At 34.3% G+C, this 25,958-nt stretch overlaps 1 protein-coding gene and 1 long non-coding RNA gene across 9 annotated transcripts in view; one reads left to right on the forward strand and one right to left on the reverse strand.

The window, feature by feature from the left end:
• The window catches only part of LOC109258138 (uncharacterized), a 133,172-nt gene extending 121,272 nt beyond the window's left edge, over window positions 1–11,900 (forward strand). The window contains exons 9-10 of one of the 3 annotated variants that reach the window (XR_008417002.1): window positions 11,043–11,142; window positions 11,799–11,900. This is a non-coding gene — a long non-coding RNA (uncharacterized LOC109258138). Of the gene's footprint in view, window positions 1–5,305; window positions 5,675–11,042; window positions 11,507–11,798 lie in introns of those variants that run through there. The other 2 variants (XR_008417001.1, XR_008417000.1) reach the window with 2 other exon arrangements.
• The window catches only part of UBE3A (ubiquitin protein ligase E3A), a 95,623-nt gene that overhangs the window by 24,154 nt on the left and 45,511 nt on the right, over window positions 1–25,958 (reverse strand). For all 6 annotated transcript variants that reach the window (XM_019434737.2, XM_019434736.2, XM_019434734.2 and 3 more), the window contains 3 exons: window positions 19,392–19,699; window positions 11,895–13,144; window positions 2,803–2,947 (listed from right to left, as the gene is read on the reverse strand). In XM_019434737.2, coding sequence (XP_019290282.1) covers window positions 2,803–2,947; window positions 11,895–13,144; window positions 19,392–19,699 — 1,703 coding nt within the window. The remainder of the gene's footprint in view (window positions 1–2,802; window positions 2,948–11,894; window positions 13,145–19,391; window positions 19,700–25,958) is intronic.

The following is a 25,958-nucleotide window of genomic DNA, read 5'->3' on the forward strand; positions in this document are numbered from 1 at the left end:
AAAAGGAAACAAGTAGCAGGCAATTTTGGCTGCATTTTTCAAAATGGATAAATGTTCATTAAATTCAAATTCTCTAATCTTCTACTAATACAAATAAGAAATTAATTTACTACATCCACTGGTTGATTGAAAAATGAACGCAAAACCAAAAGGAAAAAAGCTACCATATTTTTAAAATGTTTCACGTACAAAAACATATTTAATCTACATGTGTTTTCAAAAAATTTTAAATTTCATTAAAGAAAAGTTTTTGTTTTTTCAAAACTGCACAATGATCCTATGAAGTTTTTCTAACTCCTAATGAAGTCAGATGAAGTACATAAACTTGAATAAATTTGATAAAGGTAGATTACATCCAAAATCCAAGGCTATTTAATATACACACACGTTAACTGTGAGCCAGTGAGTAAAACAAAAGTAGTTTGTATTTGTAGCTTTCTTTCAATTTCATATGTTTTTCACTATTCAAAACCCAAGCTTGGAGATTTTTTTGGTAACATTCATCTTAAAAAGTAGGAATATTTCAGGGCGCCTGAGTGGCTCAGTTGGTTAAGCGTCCGACTTCGGCTCAGGTCATTATCTCATGGTTCGTGGGTTCTAGCCCCGCGTCGGGCTCTGTGCTGGCGGCTGAGAGCCTGGAGCCTGCTTTGGACTCTGTGTCTCCCTCTCTCTCTGCTCCTCCTCCACTCACACTCTCTTTCTCTCTCAAAAATAAACATTAAAAAAAAAATTAAAAAGTAGGAATGTTTCGTTTACCTATCTAAAACCATTACTAAGACAGAATTATCTTCTTCCCTTTAAACAAACAGAATATCTAAGGAAAGGTTATATGATATTTTAATGAATTTACGATTTTTCTTACTTTACTAAAATGTTTTTCAGTTGCTACTGTGCAACTGAATGAAAATATTTTAAGAATTAGGTCTGAAAAGGGCAATTTCCAATAGAACAAACTTTAGAAATCAATTTGGCACATAAATATATCAATTCATATGATTTTTGAAAGCTTTAAAAGTTTTTATTTTCACATTTAGTTTAAGTTAAATACAAAGGAACCGTAAAATGTCCCCTGGATCATAAGAGTACAAAGTAAGCTAGGACGTTTTTCTAATGGAAGTTACAATTCACAAAATAACAGTCTGAAAATTATCCAATTCTTATCTGAATTTCAGTTTAGATCTAAATTTTTTTACAAGTCTAAGTTACAAGATTCATTGAAGTAAAAAATCTCACTTAGTTATAAATATGGTATTAACAAAGTCAAAAACAGTTGAAAACAACAAATTTGATGAAATCTCACAAATGTATATCCTTGGTCTCAAGAGCAATAAACTAAATTAATGAGAATATAAATTACACAGGTCATTACTCTCCTCTCTGTGTATGAAATGAAAGATAATAATTTTAAGGTTCAAAGTGATCTATTTTGGGCACATTTTTTGCCAGGTCCCTGGAAGAAAAGGTAGTTCTTACAAAACATTCTATTTTGGTATATTTAACCAAATATTCCATATTTGGTATTTTTAATCATTTCAATTACTTTACTATCAAGTAGAACTGTTCATTTTTTTTTTCTGAAAGTATTTCTGCATATAACGTAAGTATATTTTATTTACAGCTAATGTTTTACATGTTGAGATACAAAGGAATCCAGAGCAAAGTTTACCAAACCTATGAAGCTCATAAATTAATTTTCTATCACAAAAAAGGCATGGTTTTATGTGTCTTGGTTTACTTTGAACAAATTATATGCAAATTACACAGCTTTCTGATTATTAAGAAACATTAGCTAAAATATATAATCTTACTTTAACTACATTTATGTCATGAACTCAAAATGTCTATGTCCATTTGCATGTTTGTGTGTATATATGACCAGCTAAGAACAATAACAGAGAAGTCAATTCAATGTACATACTGACAATCAACAGGCTGTAATAGCTCAATTCTCAAAGCTTAAAGGAAATGATCTGCATTATTCTGTTATATTCTTCACAATTCTAAAAGTACCTTTAGCGGAATCCTTTTCCTATGATGGTCATGTATTGTTTTTAAAAGTAAGCAAACCTGGTAACCAAGTAAGTGGTCACATCGCATAAACTGAATCAGTTCAGAATTATCTATCCAAGAAGCTGTTGTCTTTTACCACTTCCACTGTGCCTAACTTGTCTACCAGTAAAATTCAAATCCTGCAACTTTCAGGCTGAGATATGTAGATCAGTTTTTCCCAGACTGTTCAATGAAAAAACACTTCTGAGAGACAAATGTTATTAAAGGTAGGGTGGTAAAAGGCTTCTGAAGTTCAAAAAGTTTGGGAAAGCATAATATTAAGCCTCCTGAAATCCTGTAGTAAATAAACCTAATTAATTTGATGCCAGTCAGGGTTTCCAAACTTTGAGCATGATACACTTGTGAGACATTCTCAACATTCTTCAGACAATTGTTGTATGAAACTCTCATTTCAGAAATGCCGTGAGTCTGAAGAATGTTTTAGACTAAAAAGAGCAAAGAAATCCTTCCATTGTTCTAATGTACCATTCTAAAGGGTTTTCAATTTGACTTACCTAAAAGACAATTTCCTACAGTAAAATATTTGGCTAAGTAATCTAAATAAGAACTTGAATAAATGAGTGATGCACATCACTCCCCCAAACCCAAATTCAGTCATTTTCTGTGATTCTAGGAAATCTATACTGAAACCTACTGTTTACTCTTTGTAACTGAGAATATTTATAAACCTAGGTAAACAAATCCTTAAATCAAAAGGATATGACATCATGATCACATCACTAAAATATTTACCAATATCTGGATTGAAGATTTCCTCCACAACCAGCTGAAAAAATTCTTTGGAAACACCTCCCTCATCAACTCCTTGTTCTCCTTCAAATTCCACATACAACTGTTTCTTCAAGTCTGCAGGATTTTCCATAGCGATCATCTCTAGCTAGTGAGTGAAAAGATAAAGTGAAAAGAAGGTGATTGCCAGTTTAAGGATGAAAGCAAAATAAAAATAAGTAGAAAAAATAAAAAGGATTCAGGCTATGGAGCAAATAAAAGATACTGACTTTTGGTTTGTTTTAAATGGAAACAGGAAGCAAACCAGTAAAAAGCCAGTAAAGGCAAAGATTCAGTCTCACAGATAATGGAAAAATAGGACAGAAAAGAAATCAGCATAGAATAATAAAAGAGTTACTTTCTAACTATTGATTTGTCATGAAATTAACATATAGTAGAAAATTAAAATTAGATTTTCTGTTACTTCTGTGTAACAAACCTGGGCTCTAAAGGTTAGGACATGGAAAGAAGTCAACACAGCCAAATACATAAGTGACTACTCAAACTAAATCATTTCAGCAAAAACAACAGAGTACAGAAGTTTGACTTCAAGTTTGTTTGCTAGTAAGTTTTTATGTTTAATAGAATAGAAACTAAGGAATTAAGTTTTGTTATCTATTAAGCCATGAATAAAATACTTTCAATTAAGAGAAGAAACATATTGGGTAAGTAGGGAGCAGCTTATGGTCTCTTATAGCACTTATTACAAACTGCCACGTCTTGATGGAACCTAAGACATCTTATATATACTTTTTTTGAAAGCAGATGAGATTTACGCTTGCTTATATCCTTACTCTTAATTTCTTACTAACAGTTACATTTTTCAACTATAAATGTTTACTACTTTTTTGAATCTATAGAATAATACACAGTAAGTGATCTCAGTCATTAAGAGATTAATCAGAAAATATACACTAAATACTAATGTGAACTATTTATACTTCCAGTTTTTAATGTATTTGAAATTTACTAATAGCATGCCTGATCACCCGCTTTATTTGCTAAATAGACCTAAAATGCCTTCTGGCGGTTAAAAAATTTGAAATTTGCCAAAACAGTATTTACGAGTGTTCAAGTTATTCCAACCATTGCAACTAGAATTTTAAAAATGGTTTTCAGCAATGCAAACATCATCAAAACAACTGTACTATAGTCCTCAAGCAATTACTTTAGGTAACAGTACTGGTTTGGACATTCTAGTATGTCTATAGAAAAATAAAATCTCAAATTCATGAATCCTGACAGTTGTCCTAGATCAATGTTTTTCAAACTGTCAACTGCCACTCGCTAGTGGGCAGCCCAATTCATTTAGTGGTTTAAAACCAACAATGGGAGGAAAGAGAATGTGTTCCACATAGTAATGGCATCAACCATTTTGTGAAACTTTTGTTTCAACTATAAGTATAGACAGATACACATACATGTATGTACCTATGCTATGTAAAATATCTCTTTCCTACTTGGGAATACAGTCAAAAAAGTTTTAAGAACAAAGGCTGAAATAATCTAGATATCTTCAACTTTTGGAGTCTGTGAATTTAGAATCTTTAGCTTTAAGAAATGTCCTGTGTAACAATGGTCTTTAATATTTACCAAAAAAAAAATTATGCCAAGTTTTTAAAGATAATTTATTTTTGTGACAGAGTGTTGTGAATTGAGACAGAATAAATACTCTGTAGTTGTTCCAACTATCACTTAACTTTTAAACTTTAAATTTTAGCAAGCGACTCAGGTAAGACTGTTTCCTCATCTGCAGAGAAAAAAAAAGGGATAGTACTCTTCACACTGCAAAGATGTGAAGGCTTAATAAAAATATACGGAAGAGTTCTAGAGCAGACAATATTACTAAGATAACACAGCATGTTGCAACCTTTTAAAACAACTTTGATCTTTGAACATAAGATTCATAATTTGATTTTATAGCCTAGTCCCAAGTTTGAAAAGAACCTTGGGGAAAAATAGTTCCAGTTGGAAACCTGCTTCAAGCCACAGAAAATAAAGAATGCTGAGAACTAAATTAGAATTATCAGCTCCAATGTGGTTTACCCATCACGCCAACATCCTATATTGCCATGGAACGCATTCCTAGTTTCCTTCTTCCAGTTCCCACCTGCCTAGGTGTCAAAGGAATATAAGTCAATGTTTATACATATGCCCTTATAACACAAAGACAAATCTGCTTATATCAAAAGTATAATGCATTCTGAGGTGAAAAAACTGATTATCTGGTATTTAAATTATGCTTCCTATAGTCCTCTTTATTAACATGCACAAATGAGAGCTGACTCCATTATCAATGTGATTGATATCTTTTAAAGGATTCGGTGTCGATTCTACAGGATTCAGAGGCCATGTGTTGTAGTCTTAGTTCCACCTAAGACACCTCATAGGACACTGAAACAAATTTATCTTCATTCCTTTTTTTTAGAAAGATGTTCCTAATACCTTTTTTTTTTTTTCTATAGAGAAAGAGAGAACATGTGAGCAGGGGAGAGGAGCACATGGAGGGAAAGAGAATTTTAAGGTTCCACACTCAGTGCAGAGCCCAACATGGGGCTCGATCCCACAACCCTGGGAACATGACCTGAGCTGAAATCAAGAGTCAGATGCTCAACCAACTGAGCCACCTAGGAGCCCCTAACTTCATTCTTATAAAATACTAAATGTCTGTCTGTCTCCATCAATCTCCACAGCGCTCTCCACCCTGAGTGCCAAAATAATTCAATATAATATTTTATAATTATAATTGTAAACATATAGCTTTATCTTTCTTTGCTTTAGTTTCATCTATAAAATGAAAATGATATAATAAAAAATTAATATATGTGAAGCACTAGATGAATTCCCTGTACAACAACGCTTTTGTTATTGTTACTTTTATTTGTACTAAAAATTCTTTCAGGCATGCCTGAAAACCTAACCACCCAGATATTACAGAACAAAAATATTTCAGTAACAACACACGAGTAATATATAGCACTTATGTGCCAGGGCACTATTCTCAGCACTTTACATATATCAATTCACTGCATTTTCACAACAATCTTATGAGGCCAGTAATATTATCAATCTCATTTTACAGATGAAGTCTCCAAAGTCATGAGAGGCTCAATAACTTGCTTTTAGTGTTAGTAAATAGAACAGTTCTAATCCAGAAGGAAGCTCTTAACTATTATGCCTTCCTGCCTCTCTTCAATAACTAGCAATAATCTTTTTTGAAATTATAAGTGACTTTTATTTTCTTCATGTTTTCTATATTTTCAATTAGTTTTTACAATAAACATGTATTTCAGAATCAGGATGTAGTCACATGTAAATATGTAAAAAGAATGATTTGAAAAATAGATGGCAACTGAACTCTGCAGGCAAAAATTTCCATTACCTATGTTATATACTTAATATATATAAGTATTTATATATACTATATACTTAATATATACCTAGGTATATAGTAAGTGGTTCTGTAAAATACTTTATCATTTATGTATACATGGGCAGTCTACCTTTAAAAACAATGTTTACTTTTAATTATAGCATAAAATTTGCCAGTTACCATTTGACAAAGGCCATTAAGGGGCTACATTTTTATTTTTCTTAAACACAACCACTTCTGACCCACTGTTCAATCAGAGAATGATTTCAGAACTGAATTGTAAAGGTATACAACTTTCTGTAATAAATACATAGCATTTAAAACAGAATTATGAAAATCAAAAGCTGCCTTGAATACAGGATACTTGGAAATTGAAAGCCTAGGTCAGTGAACACTCTGAAAAGGAGAATTTGTATGCATCCTTGAATTGAAATCATTTAGTATACAGACCTGTAGTTTTATATATAGGTTTTCTTAAAGTAGGGTATATTTTGTATTAATTTAATATGAAGACTGGCAAAATGCAGATTACTGGGTTAAAATAAACAACAGACTGGATGTAATAACATCTACCTCTTCCTTATATGACTTCCTCTTCTTACTAAGACTCTTGATTTCATCAATTGTTGGATAAAACGATTTTCAATTTCTGAACTTTTAATTGGCCATGATGATGAAATCCTAGAGAGATCATTTTTTAAAAAAAATTGATCTGGTATCAAAGCATTCCCAGAATACCTAGGTAGGATGACATCTTAATATAAAAATATCATACTTGCCAGATGCAAAAGCGTTAAAAGGAAAACCCTATCCTTTAAAATCTTACAGTATTCTGGGCTATTATTATTCATGACAAAGTCATCTTTACCCATAGTTGAAAAAATCCCTTAATGGTATGGATATTTAAGTAGTATTCACATAAAATAGACCTAATTCTTAAGAATGCCTACGTTCTCTAAGAATGGCTGGCTTAAAACAACTTCAGTCAACTTATTAGACTCTATGGTTAAACAGTTTGTTTACACCTTTAAGCTACTGACTGGAGCAAGATCTTTAGATTATTTAAGTATATTTAATTTTTTCATTTATCTATGAACAGATAAAGTTTTTTTTTTTTTTTTTTACTATTTTACATATAAAGTTTAGATGTTTCGGTAACAGCCATATCATTTAATCATATCTGCTTGTGAGACCAGGAACCCTGAGTTCTAACAGTTCCAATCCTGCCATTAATTTATACAGGCCAGAATCTGAGATTCATTTTTCTCACATGTAACAGTAAGGAGTTTCACAAATTTCATTTTTTTAGATTATTGTATGATGCGGAGAATCTATGTAGATCTGCTTCATTCTCCTAATCTCCTTTGAGTACATAAATCAGACATGAAGTTCATTTCTTTTAGAATAAATCTTAAACAGGGGCGCCTGGGTGGCTCAGTCGGTTAAACGTCCGACTTCGGCTCAGGTCACGATCTCGCAGTCCGTGAGTTCGAGCCCCGCGTCGGGCTCTGGGCTGATGGCTCAGAGCCTGGAGCCTGCTTCCGATTCTGTGTCTCCCTCTCTCTCTGACCCTCCCCCGTTCATGCTCTGTCTCTCTCTGTCTCAAAAATAAAATAAAACGTTAAAAAAAAAAAATAGAATATATCTTAAACAATAATCATCATTGCATTAAGCACAATAAAGTGAATGTACAAGATAAAATTAATCATACTCAGAACAGCACAAGATAATCTGATTCTTAAAGCACTGTAGATCAATTGTTAAATAAAAGAATCAGGTTTTATTTAAATAACTAAGGGTGTGTGTCAAGGAAAATACTGGGGGCTGGGTCAGACAGTACTGTTAGAGCCCAGAAAAAATGAATGATTTTTTTACAGGGGACTGAGCAGAACTAATTGGTAGTAGGGGGCTTTTCCTTTGTGCTTATAATCTTTATCTGTTCCAGTTCACAGTTTTGGACTTTCCTATCCAGTTCTACTCAGCCATTCCTTTCAGTCTTTAGATCCCCACTCAAAATTCTAGGATTCCCAGAACCAAGAACCTAATCTGAACCAAATCTCAGACCACCGTCAATCCTATTTCTACACCTGCTATTTTCACCACCTTCTCAAAGACTGCCAGTTTCCCAAGTATGTACTTGTATATAAAAATGGCCTCAATAAATATGTATATATAAACCGTACCAGTTGCTATCTTCCCAAATACTGGTTTGCAGACTGGCTTTATGGGAGTATCTGCGGACATGACCAGAAATATAGATTTCTAGGCTCCACACCAGACTTCCTAATCTGAATCTCTAGAGGGTAGAACCTTGAAATTTTTCTTTTAAACAAATTTCCCATTCAGATGTGAAGGCAGTTCAGGGTATGTCATAGATGGCAATACTGTCTTCCATGATACTCATACTACTCTCCTAACATAATCTAAGATAAAAAGTATGAATAAAATTTTATATCCTTTTCCTTTGGGAATGCTTGGTCTAAGAAAAATGACAAAATATCTACTTTTAAAAGAATACACAAATAGACAAATGTTATGAGTAAAATACTATAAAAACCTTATGTTATAATTGTTTTAATTCAAATGAGCTCATAACTATCACTGTACTATTTTCTAAGAAACAATAAAAAATAGTGAAAGTGAGTCCTGGGGGAAACATTCCAGCAACTTACAGGTATGGGAGTAGTTCTTAAATGATTCTGAGATACCTACTTGTGAAAAGGCAGTTAATATTTTACCATATTTCACTGATTCTAAAATTCGCTTTTCTGTTTTTGCACTTTAACATCTCTGAAATTATGGATATACCATACAACTGGTAGCATCTCACAACTAACTGGCAGTCTTTTTTTCTTTTTTAGTAGTAATAGTGGGTCCTACAATCAATAGCATTTAAGGTTCAATAAAATAACTGTAAACACTAATTCAGCTGTCACCAAAGATAGTTCCTCTAGAAAAAACTCCAGTTAGGAAATAATCTGCTAGTCTGGTCTGAATTACACGGTATGAGAAGGTGGCAAACATATTTTTCATTAAAAAAAAATCTGAAATTATCAATTGAAGGTACTACCCCTCCCTTTTCCTCCATGACAGTCAGCCTGACAATTAACTGAAAAATAAGACCTAACAGAAAACATATTCTCATTTCCTCTTCTCTTCCTGACCCTAAATTAGCAGGCCATAAGAAAGTGGTCAATAGGTTTATTTTGTTTGTCAAACTGATATAGAAGAAAGAATGAGGCTTTAAAAAAGCAAAGTAGATCCTTGAGGAATAAGATGCTAAAACCCATCAGTACTTTTGGGAGTTCAGCTGAGAGGATGTCCTTAAACTACTTTTTGTTGTAAACCTTTTACTTTTTGCTACTAAAATACTATAATTTTTATCATAATCACACATTCTATGAATATTTTTTAAAAAATAGAGCATCAATTGACTCACAAGGCTATTTTGATGATTTTATTTTTCTGGCCTTTCATATTGTTATTAAAAAAGAAAGCAAAAGAAAAAAGGGAAGAAGAGTAAAATTTGCTTAGTATGAGTATTTAGAGCCCCTAAGAAGCTTCTTGGTGGTCATGATTCATCTTTACATCTTTACTGCTTAGCAAAATGCCTCACAAAGAAGATTTCTAAATCAAACTGCTTTTGTGGACTGGTAATTTAAGTACAGGTATTATCTAGTGAATCCTAATTTATAACTGGTCAAATTATAATATTCAGGTTTTGTATAATGAAGAACTCACTAAAAAAACCCAATTTCTTAGCATAATTAAAAAGTTCAGTTAATTTTATCCTAACATCTGCTTTAAAAAAGGCCTTATAAACCAAAATGATCGTTTCCTCAAAGTTCTAGATGATAGAATAAAGTAAGTATACAACAAGTACTTAAACTTTCGTTGATTCTTAGCCTTGCTTTACTAAGGGGGTGGTGGTGGGAAACAAGGCGGGGGAAGGAAAATAAAGTTGGGTAGATTTCTTAGCAGAAGGCAGATAAGGAAGGTGGACAACTTTTTTTTTAAATTCTGGATAGAATCTTATACAGAGTGATTTCACTGCTTTCTAAAAGCCAGGCACAGCTTTTGCTGGAAATAGATGAAAGAATCCCAACTCAAGAAGCCAAACATAAAATGTGTTGTTTTGGGATTTGCAGTTCTGCTCTAACAATCGAAATTCATAGAAGACTTCAATGTCCTTTTCACAAAACATCACTCACGTTTTTTAAGATACCCTACTTTCTGCTAAATTATGTAAAGTTGCTGGCTGCCTGATGATGAGTTGTTAAGTATATTATTTATGTAGCTCAAAACTACAGGAGTAAAATTAAAAGAGCATCAGAAAGCAAGCAACAATAATTACTCCAAACAATTAATGCCTCTTTCTGCCTCTGTTGAAAAACTGCTTGAGTTGTTTAAATACTGTAGAACTTTTCTTCAATACTAGAAATATATTTGATGTTTTTAAAAACCAATTAAACAAAAGAGGCATAAAAATCTCGAAAACTTTTAAGTTTCTGAGCTGTCAAACAACTTTTTCCACTGGTTAAGTTTTATGAATATTCAGATTTAGACAAACCAATTCTAATGCTAAAATATACTTTAAAATAAATACCACAATTTCCTACTTGTGTCATGGTTTATCTTCCACTAGTATGGAAGGTTTACTGCATCTTAATTTTAGCTGGCATCAAATTTTACTTAAAGTGGTTAAAAAAAAGAACTAGTAATGATGGGTGTATCTAATATTCTGAATACAATAAAATCCTGCAATAAAGCACCCTATGGCAAATGTAAATTTTGGTACATGATTGGCAACTGGTTTCTGTCTTCTGAACAGGCCTGCACTCTTACTTAAATGGGGGCAGTAAAGTTCTTATTTTCTGCTGCGGGAAGGAATGAACAAAAGGCAACAATCTGGAGATACAGGAAGTAAGAAGGTGGGTACTTGTATTCCCAATATTCTCCTAGCTCAATCTCCCTGGATTGGGTTTATGAAACAAGGCACCATTAATTTCAAGAAATCCTGGGATAGCTGCTGTTTTCCTAGAAGTTCCAACAAACTCCAAGACCCAGAGTAGTTCATACAGATTATTTAAGTGGCTAAGCAAATACCACAATCAGGCAGTGCCATTCAGGGGCATTATGAATGACCCAGCAGGAACTCTTACCAGCAACGTACACTAAAGTGTCTAGATCACTTCAACTTCACAATAACCCAACTCTAAACTTTACGTCATAGAATTTTTGAATACCACTTATTATTCTATGGTATGATTTTATTGTACCACTCTTCCCAGTTAAGGCTTGACATTCACACTTATTACTGAGTGTCTCCACATTCCCCTTGTTCCTGTGTTCTAGTCTTTTCCCAACATCCACTTGTCTTCTGAATAGAGAAAAAACTTTTGGGGTTAGTTGTCAATATTCAGAAAATCTGTTCTTTTTCAAAGACAGAGTGACCATTATTTAAGACAACCAATAGTTTGTGGGACGCATTTATAAATTTGGACAGGAACAACAAAAGTATAATATTTACATTTATAATACAAAATGTCCATGTGTTCCTAAACTGTGTAATACATTTTTTTTTCAGAGTCACTTATAAAATGAATTCACTGAACTGTATTACAATCTCCCCAGCATTAGGTATGTATTCTAGTACTAATTTTTAAGCATTAGCCCAACTTACCCGGACAAGTGCATCATCTATGATATGGTCACGTCTGACTTTGAGTCTCAAATATGGATTCAACTGCTGTCCTTGAACTAAGCTGTAGAGAACAGTGATTCTTCGTTCACTGTACATGCGAATTCTATTGTCATAATATAATCCCAAATTCTTTGTGACAGCATTCAATATAAAGGGACATGTCATGAAAGAGAATTTGTTCTCTGTTTCTACTTTGAAAAAAGTATAGTCTTTATCCATTTCTAGAACATCATTCAGTGGTTCATTAATAAACTCTTCAAAAGGGATAAGTGGTTTTCGACAGTCCAGAGTTTTAACACCAAGTTCAGTTTCTAGTGGGTCCACTCGAGGACCTTTCTTGTTTCTTCTTTCCTCTCCCAAAAGCTCCTGAAGTGTCAATTCACTGGACTCAGGGATGGGCTCTTCATCATCTTCTTCATTATGATTTGTGTCCACTTCCCCACCCACTACATTTGCATAGTAAACCATTTTCAAGCACTTTGAAGCAGCAACAATAGCATCATCATCATTCACTAGATTGCGACTGTTAAATTCATTGCTTATGACCTTGTAAGTAATAAGTTGCTGAAATGTTTCCATCATTCTGCGAATCTGGTCTGCACTGTATTTAGACCACAGTCTAACCAATTTTCCTTGGGCTGCAAGGGGTAGCTTACTCATTGCTTTGCAAAATAATGGCAAAGCCATTTCCAGATATTCAGGACTGTGGAGATTTCTATTCTCCATTACAATAATGAATAAATTCAGATAATTAGGATCTCGAGAGTATACATTGTGATATGTCAAGTCACATTCCACATTAGGTGACAAATATACAAGTGCATTGAGAAAAGCAGTTTCTATTTTTTCATTAGAGAGTAATCTGGTGTAGACCCTTCTAATGGCCTCAATATCCACAGACACATCATCAGGGCCTAATTTTTGTAAGTTGTTATCTCCTTGTGAACTATCACTTATCCTTGAAGAAGATGCTTCTGAATCTTCTTCCATAGCAGCAGCAGCAGAACATGCAGCTTTTTCCTTTTCATCCTCATCTTTGTCTTCATCCTTTCCTTGAAGAGATTTCAGTTCTTCCTTGGTGTGTTGCTTGACTTTCCGAAAGCTCTGTACCAATGCCTCAGCACTAGAAAAAACTCTTCCAATAACACGGATTAAAGGGGAATAATCCTCTCTCTCTCTACATAATTCAAGAATTTCATATACCGTATCTTCTGTTAGGTAAGTCACATCTAGAAAATTAGAGAAAAAAAGGAGAACATTTATTTTTTAAGTATGTTTACTTTGTCTTAATAAGTTCTAGTGAAAAGTAAAACAGCCAAAACATTTTGTACTCAATACCATTTATGACGTACAGCTCTTTTAAAATGTATCTAATACTTAGATTCAACAAAATATATTTTACCTATTTCTTCCCATGAAATAACAGAAACAACCTCACCCATTCTTTTACATTCATTAATACACAGCATTTAATGAGTTCAAACTCTTTTCATAATCACAGTAGACTACAGCTTTAATTTGTAAATATGTGAACCAAGCCATCATGTGATTTGACTCATCACACCTCTTTACAACCTCACTTTAGAGAAGAAACACTGTTCTTCTGAGAGGTTTCTTCCTTATTTCACTACTCTGTTCTCAAAAGACTGAGAAGGCAAGAAAGGTTCCTTCAGTATTCTCTTTGATAAACCACCCTTGTCTTACTTTTGTATTATCTGAAAATCAAACTGGTTCCTTTGGAGTCTTCATTTTTAGTTTTTTTGCAGGGTGATTATTCTGTGGGTGACTGACAAGAATTAATACACCATTTCTCATAAAACCTGAAGTTGACAAACACTGCCATCTGTAGCCAGGAATCAGGTTGCAACAAACCTTACAGAGTAACAGGAAATAGTTACAGGGTCAGGCCAAGGCTTTTCCTTCTGGCTAATGGGGCGATGCTCCCAGAATGCTCTGGAAGCTATGTGTTAAAAGTAATAATGTCACTACAGCTGCATTTCTGAATGACTGTGTGAAGCAGAATTTTGCCAACCTAGAATATCATGGCTGTCAGATGAGCTAGAAATAAATTTCCACTTTGTTTAATAAGCTAGTGCTCTTTCTAGTATCTACTTAATATTGCAGTCTAGTTGATCCTTACTTAATACAGAAAGAAGCTTTTCACCTTTTTCCATCTTGCCTTCAGAGTCTTTAAAACACCAGTAATGACTGTCCCTCTAAATTAAGCTTAATCTTTCTTGGTACTTTTCTTGTATATATAAAAATTTTATAAGGAAGATAAGCTGTTTTTGCACTTAGTTACCATTGTTTTTGCTGTCTGTAGTACTTAAATCCAAGGGAGTTTTAGTATGTTCTTCTATTATATCCATTCTCCCCCATTAAGAAATAACCCTATAAGAGGCAAAAATGACAGGAGGCAAGGAAAAGCCAGACCAAATATCAATTTATTACACATTTTCAGAATTACAGTAATGTTAATAAGTTGAAATTCGAATGAAATCACAGAAGAAACAAAAAGAAGAGAACATTTCAAGGATTTTGGAGATAAAAATTCCTGGAGACAGGGACTACTGCTGTGGTGAAAGTCTGTACCAGTTTGCTGGCATGCATCTTACTTCCTCTCACATCTGTCTCTAAATAGTAACTTAGACCTCCATTATCACCTTTTCAAATATTTTTATATTTGCTGTTTTTATATTTGCCATTATTCTCTTTCAGACAAAACCAGATAAACATATGGCTCTCATTCTCTTCACCAACAAAAATTAAATCTATACGTATATCCCCTTGAGAGGAATGAAGAATAAGTCTGGAGATTATAGAATGCATAAGCTTAATTAAAAGGGAACCCCAATGGATGAAACACATTAGAACAACAAAGAAAAACTCCAAGTGAGTTCCCTCTCTTATGCTTTGCTTACTCAAACACACAAAAAAGAATATTAACATGCTCTTTTCTAAAATTCCAAGTTGTCATCTATTTAAATGTTAATTTATTTCATGCAGTTTAATCTGAGCTTTCATAATGCTTGACTTTTTCACAGAAAGCACTGAGTGCAGTGATTAAAGAGGAAACCATGTAAAACATTCCATTCAACTCCATCTCAACGCTTGGGGATATTAGACAATTGACAACTCGCAGATTCAACACATCGAATAATAGAACTCCCTGGTACTTACCATGAATTTCAATTTAAAAAAGGAAAAAAAAAAAACATTTTAAAAATTAAAATTAGCTTAGCTATAAATGTATTCAATTCTCATGATCTACCATCAAAACAAAAGCAAAAAAAACCCCACACTTCATTTTCTCACTTTTAATCTGAGATAGGCTAAATAATCACAAAATTGCACCTTACCAAAGCTGAGAAATCTACCTTGACAACACTATTTTTTCACTTATGACTTGCATGAATATCAGGTTAACTGGGGATAACAATAAATTGTTTTTTAAAGGTCAAACAAGAATACAAATGACTTGTATTACAAATAAAAATAAGGAAATAAAAATATTCTGATCCTACAAACAACTTCATTAATAAAAGAGGTGGAAATATCCTTTAAACATTAGATAAATAAATTTTACTTTAAAAATCAACTCTATGACCTGTTGTAATAGCTAAAGGAAGAATGAACTCTCTGGGCAAAGATAACTCAAAAGCTTGAAAGCTTCATGTTACCTGTGTGTATAAATGTGTTTCTGTGATCCCTAATGACTATCACGTCTGGTATTATTTAAAATACTCAAACGTTGGTAGACAGGTAAGGCTAACCAATTACTAAAAGGATATGAAACTATTAATGACTGACTAGTGTACGTCATTCTCAACTGATTATAAAGATGTCATTCAATGCTGGATAGTGCACCCAAGAGTTTTGTGTCCTGAGTTATACTAGTTTAGTTTACATGAATATGTCAACTTAAATTTTCTTTTTTTTTTTTTAATTTTTTTTTTTTTTAATGTTTATTTATTTTTGAGACAGAGAGAGACAGAGCATGAATGGGAGAGGGCCAGAGAGGGACGGAGACACAGAATCGGAAGCAGGCTCCAGGCTCTGAGTTGTCAGCACAGAGCCCGACGCGGGGCTCGAACTCACGGACCGTGAGATCATGACCTGAGCCGAAGTCGGATGCCCAACCGACTGAGCCACCCAGGAGCCCCGTCAACTTAAATTTTCTACTGAGATTATTTCTAACTCCAAATTAGAATTATTAATCATTCTGTATCTAAAAGGTGATCTTCTGAAACTGTGGTCTTCTCTAAACATGCTGTCATAACAGAAACTGTAAAAACTAAACACTTAGTATTCCAATCTTCATTTATATCTGGAGAATAGCATGTGACACAGGTCTGCCAATTACCTAAGTGGAAGTCCACTGGTGAACTTCTGATGGCTAATTTTCCTGATAAATAGGGGCAGCTATGATTAACTCACACTGTGAGTACAACAAAAATCTCCTAATTTTTAGTAGTAGATATACTAATACACCTATAGTTTCCTTTATGGGTTTTAACTCTTTAAGAGTTAATCCTCAGGTTTGTTCCAGGATACCTAGGAGTGCTTTTCGAAAGTTTCCATTAGGCTACTTTGTTTATACAAAGAAAGTTAAAAAGCAAAAAAAAAGAATTTGTATTTGTATCACAGCAAGCCATTATAGAGGCAGCATATACTCTGAGCATTAAGAGTGGCACTGCAAGCTCCTTCTCCAGGAACCACACTCAGCATCTCAGCTGCCATAGGTTTGAACTGTGTCTGTGAGCATTTGTGTTTATCTTGATTGATTTTGTTCATCTGTTAGCAAGATGTGACCTAAGGTATCAGAAAAGCCTGAGAGGTTATTTTTTGGGTAAGAGAACCTCAAAATTTTTTCTATAGAGACTAATGATAATCACTTCTTCACTTATTATATGCCATTTTGGCTCATGAAAGGTTTCATAAGAATGCTCTATTTTCAGATAGTGGGGAATTCTGCTTAACATCAGTAATCTCTTCCTGAAAAGTATGAAACTGTTAACTGGAAGCTTATTTCCCATTATTTCCATTGGAAACAAAATTTAACATCTTACAAGACAAAACAAAACCCCTATCTAATTTCCTAAAATGTAACCAAAACAGAATACCTATTATAACTACCTTGCTAGGACCTAAAAACTCTGCTTCCTATTCATCAAATCATAAACTTATTAACAAAGAGTTGTTTTGCATGCAGTAACATGAACTATCTCAAGGGACAGCAACATTCTAGACCCACACACCCTTTTTGTTGACAGGCTGTTCAGAACATCTTCAAGTGAATCAGACATTCTCCTAATTCTTTATAATGTATAATATAAAATGTATCAATTTCCCTACACAGAGTTTTGTTTAAAATGTTGAACTGAGGGGGCACCTGTGGCTCAGTTGGTTAAGCGTCTGACTCTTCAGCTCAGGTCAGGATCTCGTGATCCCTGGGTTCGAGCCCCTCATCGGGCTCTGTGATGACAGCTCAGAGCCTGGAGCTTGCTTCAGATTCTGTGTCTCCCTTTCTCTATCCCTCCCCTGCTAGTACTCTTTCTCTCTCAAAAAATAAACATTTAAAAAAATTAAAAATTAAAATTTTTTAAAGTGAACTGAGTTTTTCAGACATAAATTAGTTAAAAAAATTATAATTAGAGATATAAGCATTCACAATGTTTAAAAAGAGATGCTCTACTAAGAAAATGTTAAATGAAGGAACATTCCCATAGGGTATACCAGTATATTTTGTAATAAATAGATGTGTGTTCCTGAAAATACATTCTGTAAAATTTTATACTTAAGAAAATTTTTATACAAAAACAGAGTTTGGGGCAAACTACTAAATATGTATAGAACTAACAAATATAATTAACAATAAAAAGTACTAGTGTAGTTAATGCATTTGTAATTCCTCGTAGAAAAAATATTGTAGGAAATATAGAAAGCTGCAGAAAAAAGGGAGGAGCAGCAGAGAGAGTAACGTATTGGGAGAAAGAACAAGGAACTGATAAATTACATAGACGAGCAAAAACAGGAAACAAAGATTGGGGATAAACATTCAATAACACCTGCAATGAAGCACATAGCCAAAAAGATGTGTCCATCTGCCCTGTACCATAATCCCCATGGCTAGCTGTATTCAACTGCACCAGCACATTTACATTTAGTAACTGCAACTCTGTGGTGCACACTTAATGGGGAAATGGGCATGGGGGGTCTGGGTGGCTCAGTCAGTTAAGTGTCCGACTTGGGCCCAGGTCATGATCTCGTGGTTCATGCATTCGAGCTCCATGTTGGGCTCTGTGCTGACAGCTCAGGGCCTAGAGCCTGCTTTGGATTCTGTGTCTCCCTCTCTCTCTGCCCCCTCCCCGACCTGGGCTCACTTGCTCTCTCTCTCTCTCTCTCTCTCAAAAATAGACATTAAAATTTTTTTTTTCTAAATGGGGAAATGGGGATAATGGAGTCAATGCAACTTCCACATTGTACACACTGACAACATTCACCTACTTATTCACACTGTGTGAGCTAATTCATGTAACAGAGCCATGCATTTAGGAGCAATAAATGGTATAAAGTTATGAAATTAGTTATACTATGAAATCAGAATAAAAGATATAATACAATTCCATATCACCAATTAAGATTAAACTTGCATTCAAATCATGTTACTGAAAACTTTTGAGGTGTTCTCCAACTTACACATGTCTTAAACAAAAAGCTTCCTTTTTTAAAAGACCTCTGGTAGGTATTATGCACACTGTCAGTTATTTAGAAATTCAACTACTTTGTTACTAACAATGATTATCTTCACTGAGGAAAAGAAAGGTTGGATTTGAAGGTTAAAAAATTTTTTTCTTTAAACAATTTTGGAATACAGGATCATTTAGAAAACAAAGGCTTGGGTAAAGACTGCCATTAATAAGTAGGTGATGATTCTTGGCAGCATGAGTGTACCAAATCCCGAGAAGAAGCTGAGAAGGATATGGGAAGAATATTAGAAAGAAAAACTGAATTATTTCTCAAGTAACGGCTACAAAATTTTGCTGTGCCCTCAGAAATGGAAAAGACTGCCACCACTTCTTTCTGCTTCTTTCACCTAATAGTGCTCAGGTTCCACAATTCATTCCAGATATTCAGTCCAGCTATTTGATAACTTCATTACATTCTGTAGCCTAGTTTAGGAGATTACTACTTAGAGAAAATGTTCAAAAGTTCCAATCAATCTATTAAAGAAACTTTTGGAATTTAATCTGCTTCCCATTAGAGACCATTAGAACTATAAAATGCAGTTAAATAATTAGTTCAATTATTAGTTTGTCCTTTGCCACAATAAATAAGTATATACAGTGGTAAATAAATACCACTATACTAATACGTCTTAATGTCACACAATTAGACAAAACAAGAACCTCACAAATTATTTAAATCTCCAATCTGGTTTTTCAGTCAAAAGTTCCCAAAAATAGAACATCTTACCTCTAAAATCATCTCTTGCTCCTTGTCCTTCCTTCTTGTTCATTTTTATGTCAGAGCAGGAGTTGTTAGGGGCACCTTTCGAGTTTTCAAGGTAAGCTGAGCTTGCTCCTTTCTTGGAGGGATGAGGATCACAGAGTTTTGCATTAATCTTATAAAGCTCGAGGGCTTTAATAGCTGCTGCATTGTTATCCATACGAAGAAAAGTTGGACAGGAAGCACAAAACTCATTCGTGCAGGCCTCATTTCCACAGCCCTCAGTTAACTGGTGGTAGTAGCGTTCTATTAGATGCTTTGCAGCTGCTCGCTTCCTGTAGCAAACATTCAAACAATGAGCACAGTGATTAAGATTAGTATAGCTCTCATGTAAAAAGCTCAACAGATCATAAGGCAAGGCAAGTTAGTCAAGCACTGAAGTAAAAAACTGGCAAATTAAGATGAGGTTTAGAAAATGGAGATCCACTATTTATACAAATAAAACTTTTAACTAGATAAATGCTAAGATACTATGATAAAGAACAACAGGGACACCTGGGTGGCTCAGTCGGTTAAGCATCTGACTTTGGCTCAGGTGAGGATCTCAAGGTTCATGGGTTCGAGCCCCATGTCGGGTTCTGTGCTGACAGCTCAGAGCCTGGAGCCTGCTTCGGATTCTGTGTCTCCCTCTCTCTCTCTGCCCTTCCCCCATTCACACTCTGTCTCTGTGTCTCTCAAAAATGAATAAACATTAAAAAAATTAAAAAAAAAAAAAGAACAGCAATATTTATCAAAATCATTGTTTTAATAGATTATGCTTTTCTTTGGCTTAAAAAAGTGTGTGGGGGGAGTTTATTTGATGGTATATATGCTTAAACTGTTTAGCACAACGGATGAAAATCAGAAGGTTTATGGCCAAGAGTTTTGTATTTTATCACTTTAAACAACTGACATTAAGAAAATAAGAGTCTAGTTAAAAGTATCAATCCAGCTTTCCTTTATATAATTACTATTTTAATAATTTATAAATACTTGATTAATAGTTAACACAGAACTTCTATCTGGAACAAAAAAGTTTTTTCCTCCAATTATCTACCATATGAGGGATTTAAAAATAACCTATAAATGAAATAGCCAAAACTGTGTTATACTGCAAGAAAATGATTCTGAGCATACAATCCTGAACCCAAAACATGTCCTTGAACTTGCTCATTAATCCCATGTCACAGAAACCTAGAATATTTTAAGTTCCCGTAGGGCAAAATTTTATGTTTCATTTACTTGTGAAGTTAAAGTACGTAGATTAACGTTCTTAACTGGCTGTTCCAGCAGAGCTTCCAAAGATACTGAGGAAGAGATTATTCCATCAAGCAAGAAGCTGGACTACAATATCTATCTCTATGGTTTATTCAACTCTAAGATCTATGCTTGTACTGTCTGATGATGTGAGATTACCATAATTTAAGGAAAGCAGTCTAGATCCAAAGAAACAGAATTCATAGCTATTCCTTTTGGTCTCAAATTCACATACATGGGAATAAAAACTACAAGTAATCAAAACCATAAAAAAAAGAAATTACCTAACTCTCAAAATGTTCCTACAATTACCTTACTAACATGTAAGACTAAATGGCAAAGGACAGTAGGGTTCACATTTTGTTAATTGTGAGATACATCTTGTTCATCATGAGAAACTGAACAACAAGGCAAATGGACAGTAGATGAGGGACATACTAATTAAGTCCAATTCTGTCTCAAAAGTAGGACTTTGTCTCTAAACTAAGTGACGAAAACTAGCACAATTAACTCTTGCACAATGTTGGCATTAGCGGTGCTAACACTTTGCAGAGTTAAAATCTGCAAGTAACTTTAGATGCTCTCATAACTTAACTACAGCCTACTATTGACCAGAAGCCTTACCAATAATATAAAGAAGTGATTAACACATATTTTGTATGTTACATGTATTATATATTTTTACATTAATGTAAGCTAGAGAAAATAAATTACTAAGAAAATCGTAAGAATACATTTACAGTACTCTAGTGGATTTATCAATATGTGAGTTTAAAAAAACCCTCATGTAAGTGAATGCAGTTCCAACCTATGTTGTTCAAGGGTCAACTCAAAAACATTCATTTTGATGCATCTATTTTTTAAATGTGCCATGCAAATTAATGCATACAGAGAAAGAAGACAAACGTAAAACACACACTTAAAAATTTCATCAGCAGCACTTAGTTATTTTAGATGTAGCTACAAACAATCCAACTTTTGAAAATTAAAGATTATGCCAGATGTCACTATGCAAAATATTAAAGTGACATGTAAAGAGAAATATAGCCTCAAGAAGATTTATACCATCATCTCCCAAAATATAGTAGCTTTCCCTAGTGAAAATGTAAATAGGTATGTATGTATTTCTATTCTGGAGGAAAATTATGAACACAAAGTTAAAAATGAACAATCAGAAATCAAGTGAAATTAACTGGAAAACTGTGCAAAAATGCATTGTTTCTGTGAAATTTGGAAAAAATGACATGCCCATTTACATAATATGGGATTACTTAAATGAACTGCAACAATTCACATAATGGAATAAATGAAATTACCAAGATCTGAATTTGGCAAGGAATAGTCTTCTTCATTCATCACTAATTGACAAAAATCAGTTACAAAGTTTTAAGTTTAAGATGAGGCCACTTTTATTTCAAAGTGTTAAGTCATTTTCTCTAACTGATGTTGACTGAATGGGTTTTTTGAATTCTTCCATACTTTGCTTCTAATTTATTTTTTCTATAATAAACATGCTACTTGTATATTAAAAATAAATACAAATGAGGAAGTGTTAACAGCTTTATAACTTCATATACATGATTTAAAGAGCCTCAAGATTTATTAAATTGTCCCTATGATTTTTTTAGTAGTTAATTACCAAAATTCAAAATACCAAACACTCTTATTATTTTTCTTAATAAGAGTGTCATGTTTTGTCCGAAGAAAAATCCCCCCAAAACTCAGCCATATTACATAATGCTTCTGTATGTAATGCATAAAGGAGTGTGAACAGTAAAAATAGGACAAGACTGAGAAATTAGAAGACCTACATTAAGTGACAGCTCCTTTTGCCTCTAATTACCTATACAGTTTTGAATGAGTAGTTCTCTGGGCCTCAGTTCTCCCATCTTAAGATTCCTTTCAGTACTAAGGTTTAGGTTATTCTATGTAATAGGTAGGTGAACAAGGTACTAGTATTTGATGAGTGTCTGATAACATACTAGACATACTGCTAGGCACTCTGGCGTAGGTTATCTCATTTGAATCCCATTACTTTGAGGATTATCTTCAGTTGACAGCTAAAAGACAATTAAAAGAGTAAAATTATGTACCCAAGATCACACAAAGGAAAATGCAGAATCAGGACAAAAACAGGAGTCAGGGGTCTTCTGGCTCATTTCCACTATACTGCCTCACAGAAAGGGATTCATTTCAAAACAAGTCTTAAGAATAGTAGCACTAATGACTCTAATGGGGGGAAAAAATCCCAGGAATAATATGTAATTGAAAAAAGCAAAAAACCTGAAAAAATCAAAATCTGAATCTCATATTTATGCATACCTGCTATCTCATAAGTACACTAAGTTTTTTGAAGACATACCAAAATATTCTGTAAAGTTAATACATCTATAATTTCTTGAAAACCTATATGCTACAGATGTTCTCACCTTAGAAGGCAGTAAAGCCTAGAAGTTAAGAGCTTGCACTATGAAGCCAGACTGCCCAAGTTCACATGTTGGCTCTGCCACTTATTAACTATGTGGCCTTGAATGATTTACTGACAACATTTCTGTGTCTCAGCTTCTTCATCATTAAAATGATGGTATACAATTACCATGGCTGTGAGAGAATTAAATGAGTTAATATACATAGTTAGAACCCTGCCTGGGATATAGTAAGTGCCATGTGTTAGCTGCTATTATTGTTATGACTAAGATCCTCATAAGCTTATGAATTGGCTAGAAAAACTCATTCTGCTGATGCTCAGAGCAGTTACATCACAAGTCACACATCTGATAAGAGATTTGAACCCAGGCTTCACTCAAAAACTTGGGTTTTAAATACCACTAAGGGGAGATTTAATACCAGACAGGGGAACGTAGCCCTCTCTATTCAGTCTGCTTCTCTGCCCGGGACATAGAAATAGCAGCTACACAGCTGAAACAGGACTGAAAGGAGGCCATGCCAGAACCTCCAGGTTATCAGTGGAATCAACCATTTTAAACATTTTTCTTCTTTCCTCACACCAATGACACCCTGAATTATATCTGTCCAATTCTGTATCCCCATCTAATAGAGCATTAAAAAAGACTTCTTTGTTGGCAATGTGTACACTAATAATGACATTTTTATAAGTAACTTGTACAAGGTTAATCCCTATACAGTAGGAGTCACCAAATCATAGCTTGTGGGCCAAATCTAGCCTGCCATAAAAAACAAACAAACCACCATTAAGTCTTATTAAAACATAGCCAAGCTCAATAATTTATATATCGTCTATGGCTGTTTTGCACTACAACAACAGAGTTGAGTAGTTTTAAAAGAGATTGTATGGCTTGTAAATCCTAAAATAAATACCACCTGGCCCCTTACAGAAAAAATTTCCCAACTCTTAATTTAGAGTCTGTGTTCCTTGCTCTCCAGTGACATTTCCTTATCATCACATGGTCGGCTCACTCTTTCCCCTCAACAAATCAATGCAGCAAAATATGTACTTTTTTCCCCAACTATGATTAAAAGAGAGAGAAAGAAAATGGAAGGAGAAGAGAAAAAAAGAAAAGGAAGAAAAGGAGATAACAAAAAGGAAAGAAACGAAGAGAGATCCTTCCCTAACCAGACCCCTCTAGTGACCCCTATCTGCTATTCATAATCAAAACTACAATACGGGCTAGGGCTTATTTTTTTTTTAAGTTTTTATTTAAATTCCAGTTAGTTAACATACAGTGCAGTATTAATTTCAAGTGTACAATAGAAGGATTCAACACTTCCATACAACACTTGGTGCTCATCACAAGTGCACTTGTAAATCCCGACCACCAATCCCCTCTACCCACCTCCCCTCTTGTAACCATCAGTTTGTTCTCTATAATTAAGCGTCTGTTTCTTGGTTTTCCTCTCTTGCAATGCCTCCCCCCCCCATGTTTGTTTTGTTTCTTAAATTCTACATGAGTGAAATTATATGGTATTTTGTCTTTCTCCAGCTTATTTCACTTAGCATAATACTCTCTAGCGCCATGAATGTTGCTGCAAATGGCAAGATTTCATTCTTTTTTATGGCTGAGTAATATTCCATTGTGTATATATGCCACATCTTCCTTATGTATTCATCAGTTGTTAGATATCTGGGCTGTTTCCTTAAGTTTTCCTTTCTAGATAATGCTGCTATAAACATCAAGGTGCCATGTATCCCTTTGAATTAGTGTTTTTGCATTCTCTGGTTCAATACCTGGTAGTACAATTGAAACTATAAAAATCCTATAGGAGAACACACAGTAACCTCTTTGACACTGGTCGTAGCAACTTCTTTCTAGGTCTGTCTCCTGAGGCAAGGGAAACAAAAGCAAAAATAAACTATTTGGGCTTCATCAAAATAAAAGCTTCTGCATGGTGAAGGATACAACCAACAAAACTAAAAGGCAGCCTACAGAATGGGAGAAGATATTTCCAAATCGCATATCTGATAAAAGGTTAGTATCCAAAATATATAAAGAACTTATAAAACATCCAAAAACCCAATAATCCAATCTAAAAATGGACAGAAGACATGAATAGATATTTTCCCAAGGAAGACATCCAGGTGGCCCACAGACACAGGAAAAGATGTTCGACATCACTCATCATCAGGGAAATACAAATCAAAAACTACAATGTGGCACTGCCTCACATGTGTCAGAATGGCTAAAATCAACAACACAAGAAACAACAGGTGTTGGTGAGGATGTGGAGAAAGGGGAACCCTCTTGCACTGCTGGTGGGAATGCAAACTGGTACAGCCACTCTGGAAAACAGTATGGGGGCTTCTCAAAAAGTTAAAAATATGACTTATTTTCTATATTCTGTATTTTTTTCACATTTCATGGACTTTTCTTATGGAGTCAATAATGGAGGAGGGCCAAGTGAGATCTGATGAGAAAGCTCTCAAAGTAGACAACTGAAAATATGCATTTAAAATAGACAACATTGGGGCACCTGGGTGGCTCAGTCGGTGAAGAGTCCAACTTCGGCTCACATCATGATCTCACAGTTCATGGGTTTGAGCCCTGTGTCGGGCTCTGTGCTGACAGCTCTGAGCCTGGAACGTGTTTCAGATTCTGAGTCTCCCTCCCTCCCGCGCTCGCTCGCTCGCTCTCTCTCTCTCTCTCTCTGCCCCTCCCCCACTTGTGCTCTGTCTCTCTCTCTCAAAAATCAATCAATCAATCAGACAACACTTTCTATTTATTTATTTTACTTCCATGGCTCAGTGAGACAGTTCTACAAATAAATGTCCTATGGAATAAATTACATATAGAGGGCCAGAGTTACTCTAGAAAACTGGAC

This window comes from Panthera pardus, unplaced genomic scaffold (assembly GCF_024362965.1).
Source record: "Panthera pardus isolate Hobbes unplaced genomic scaffold, ASM2436296v1 HiC_scaffold_24, whole genome shotgun sequence".
Lineage (NCBI taxonomy): Eukaryota > Metazoa > Chordata > Mammalia > Carnivora > Felidae > Panthera > Panthera pardus.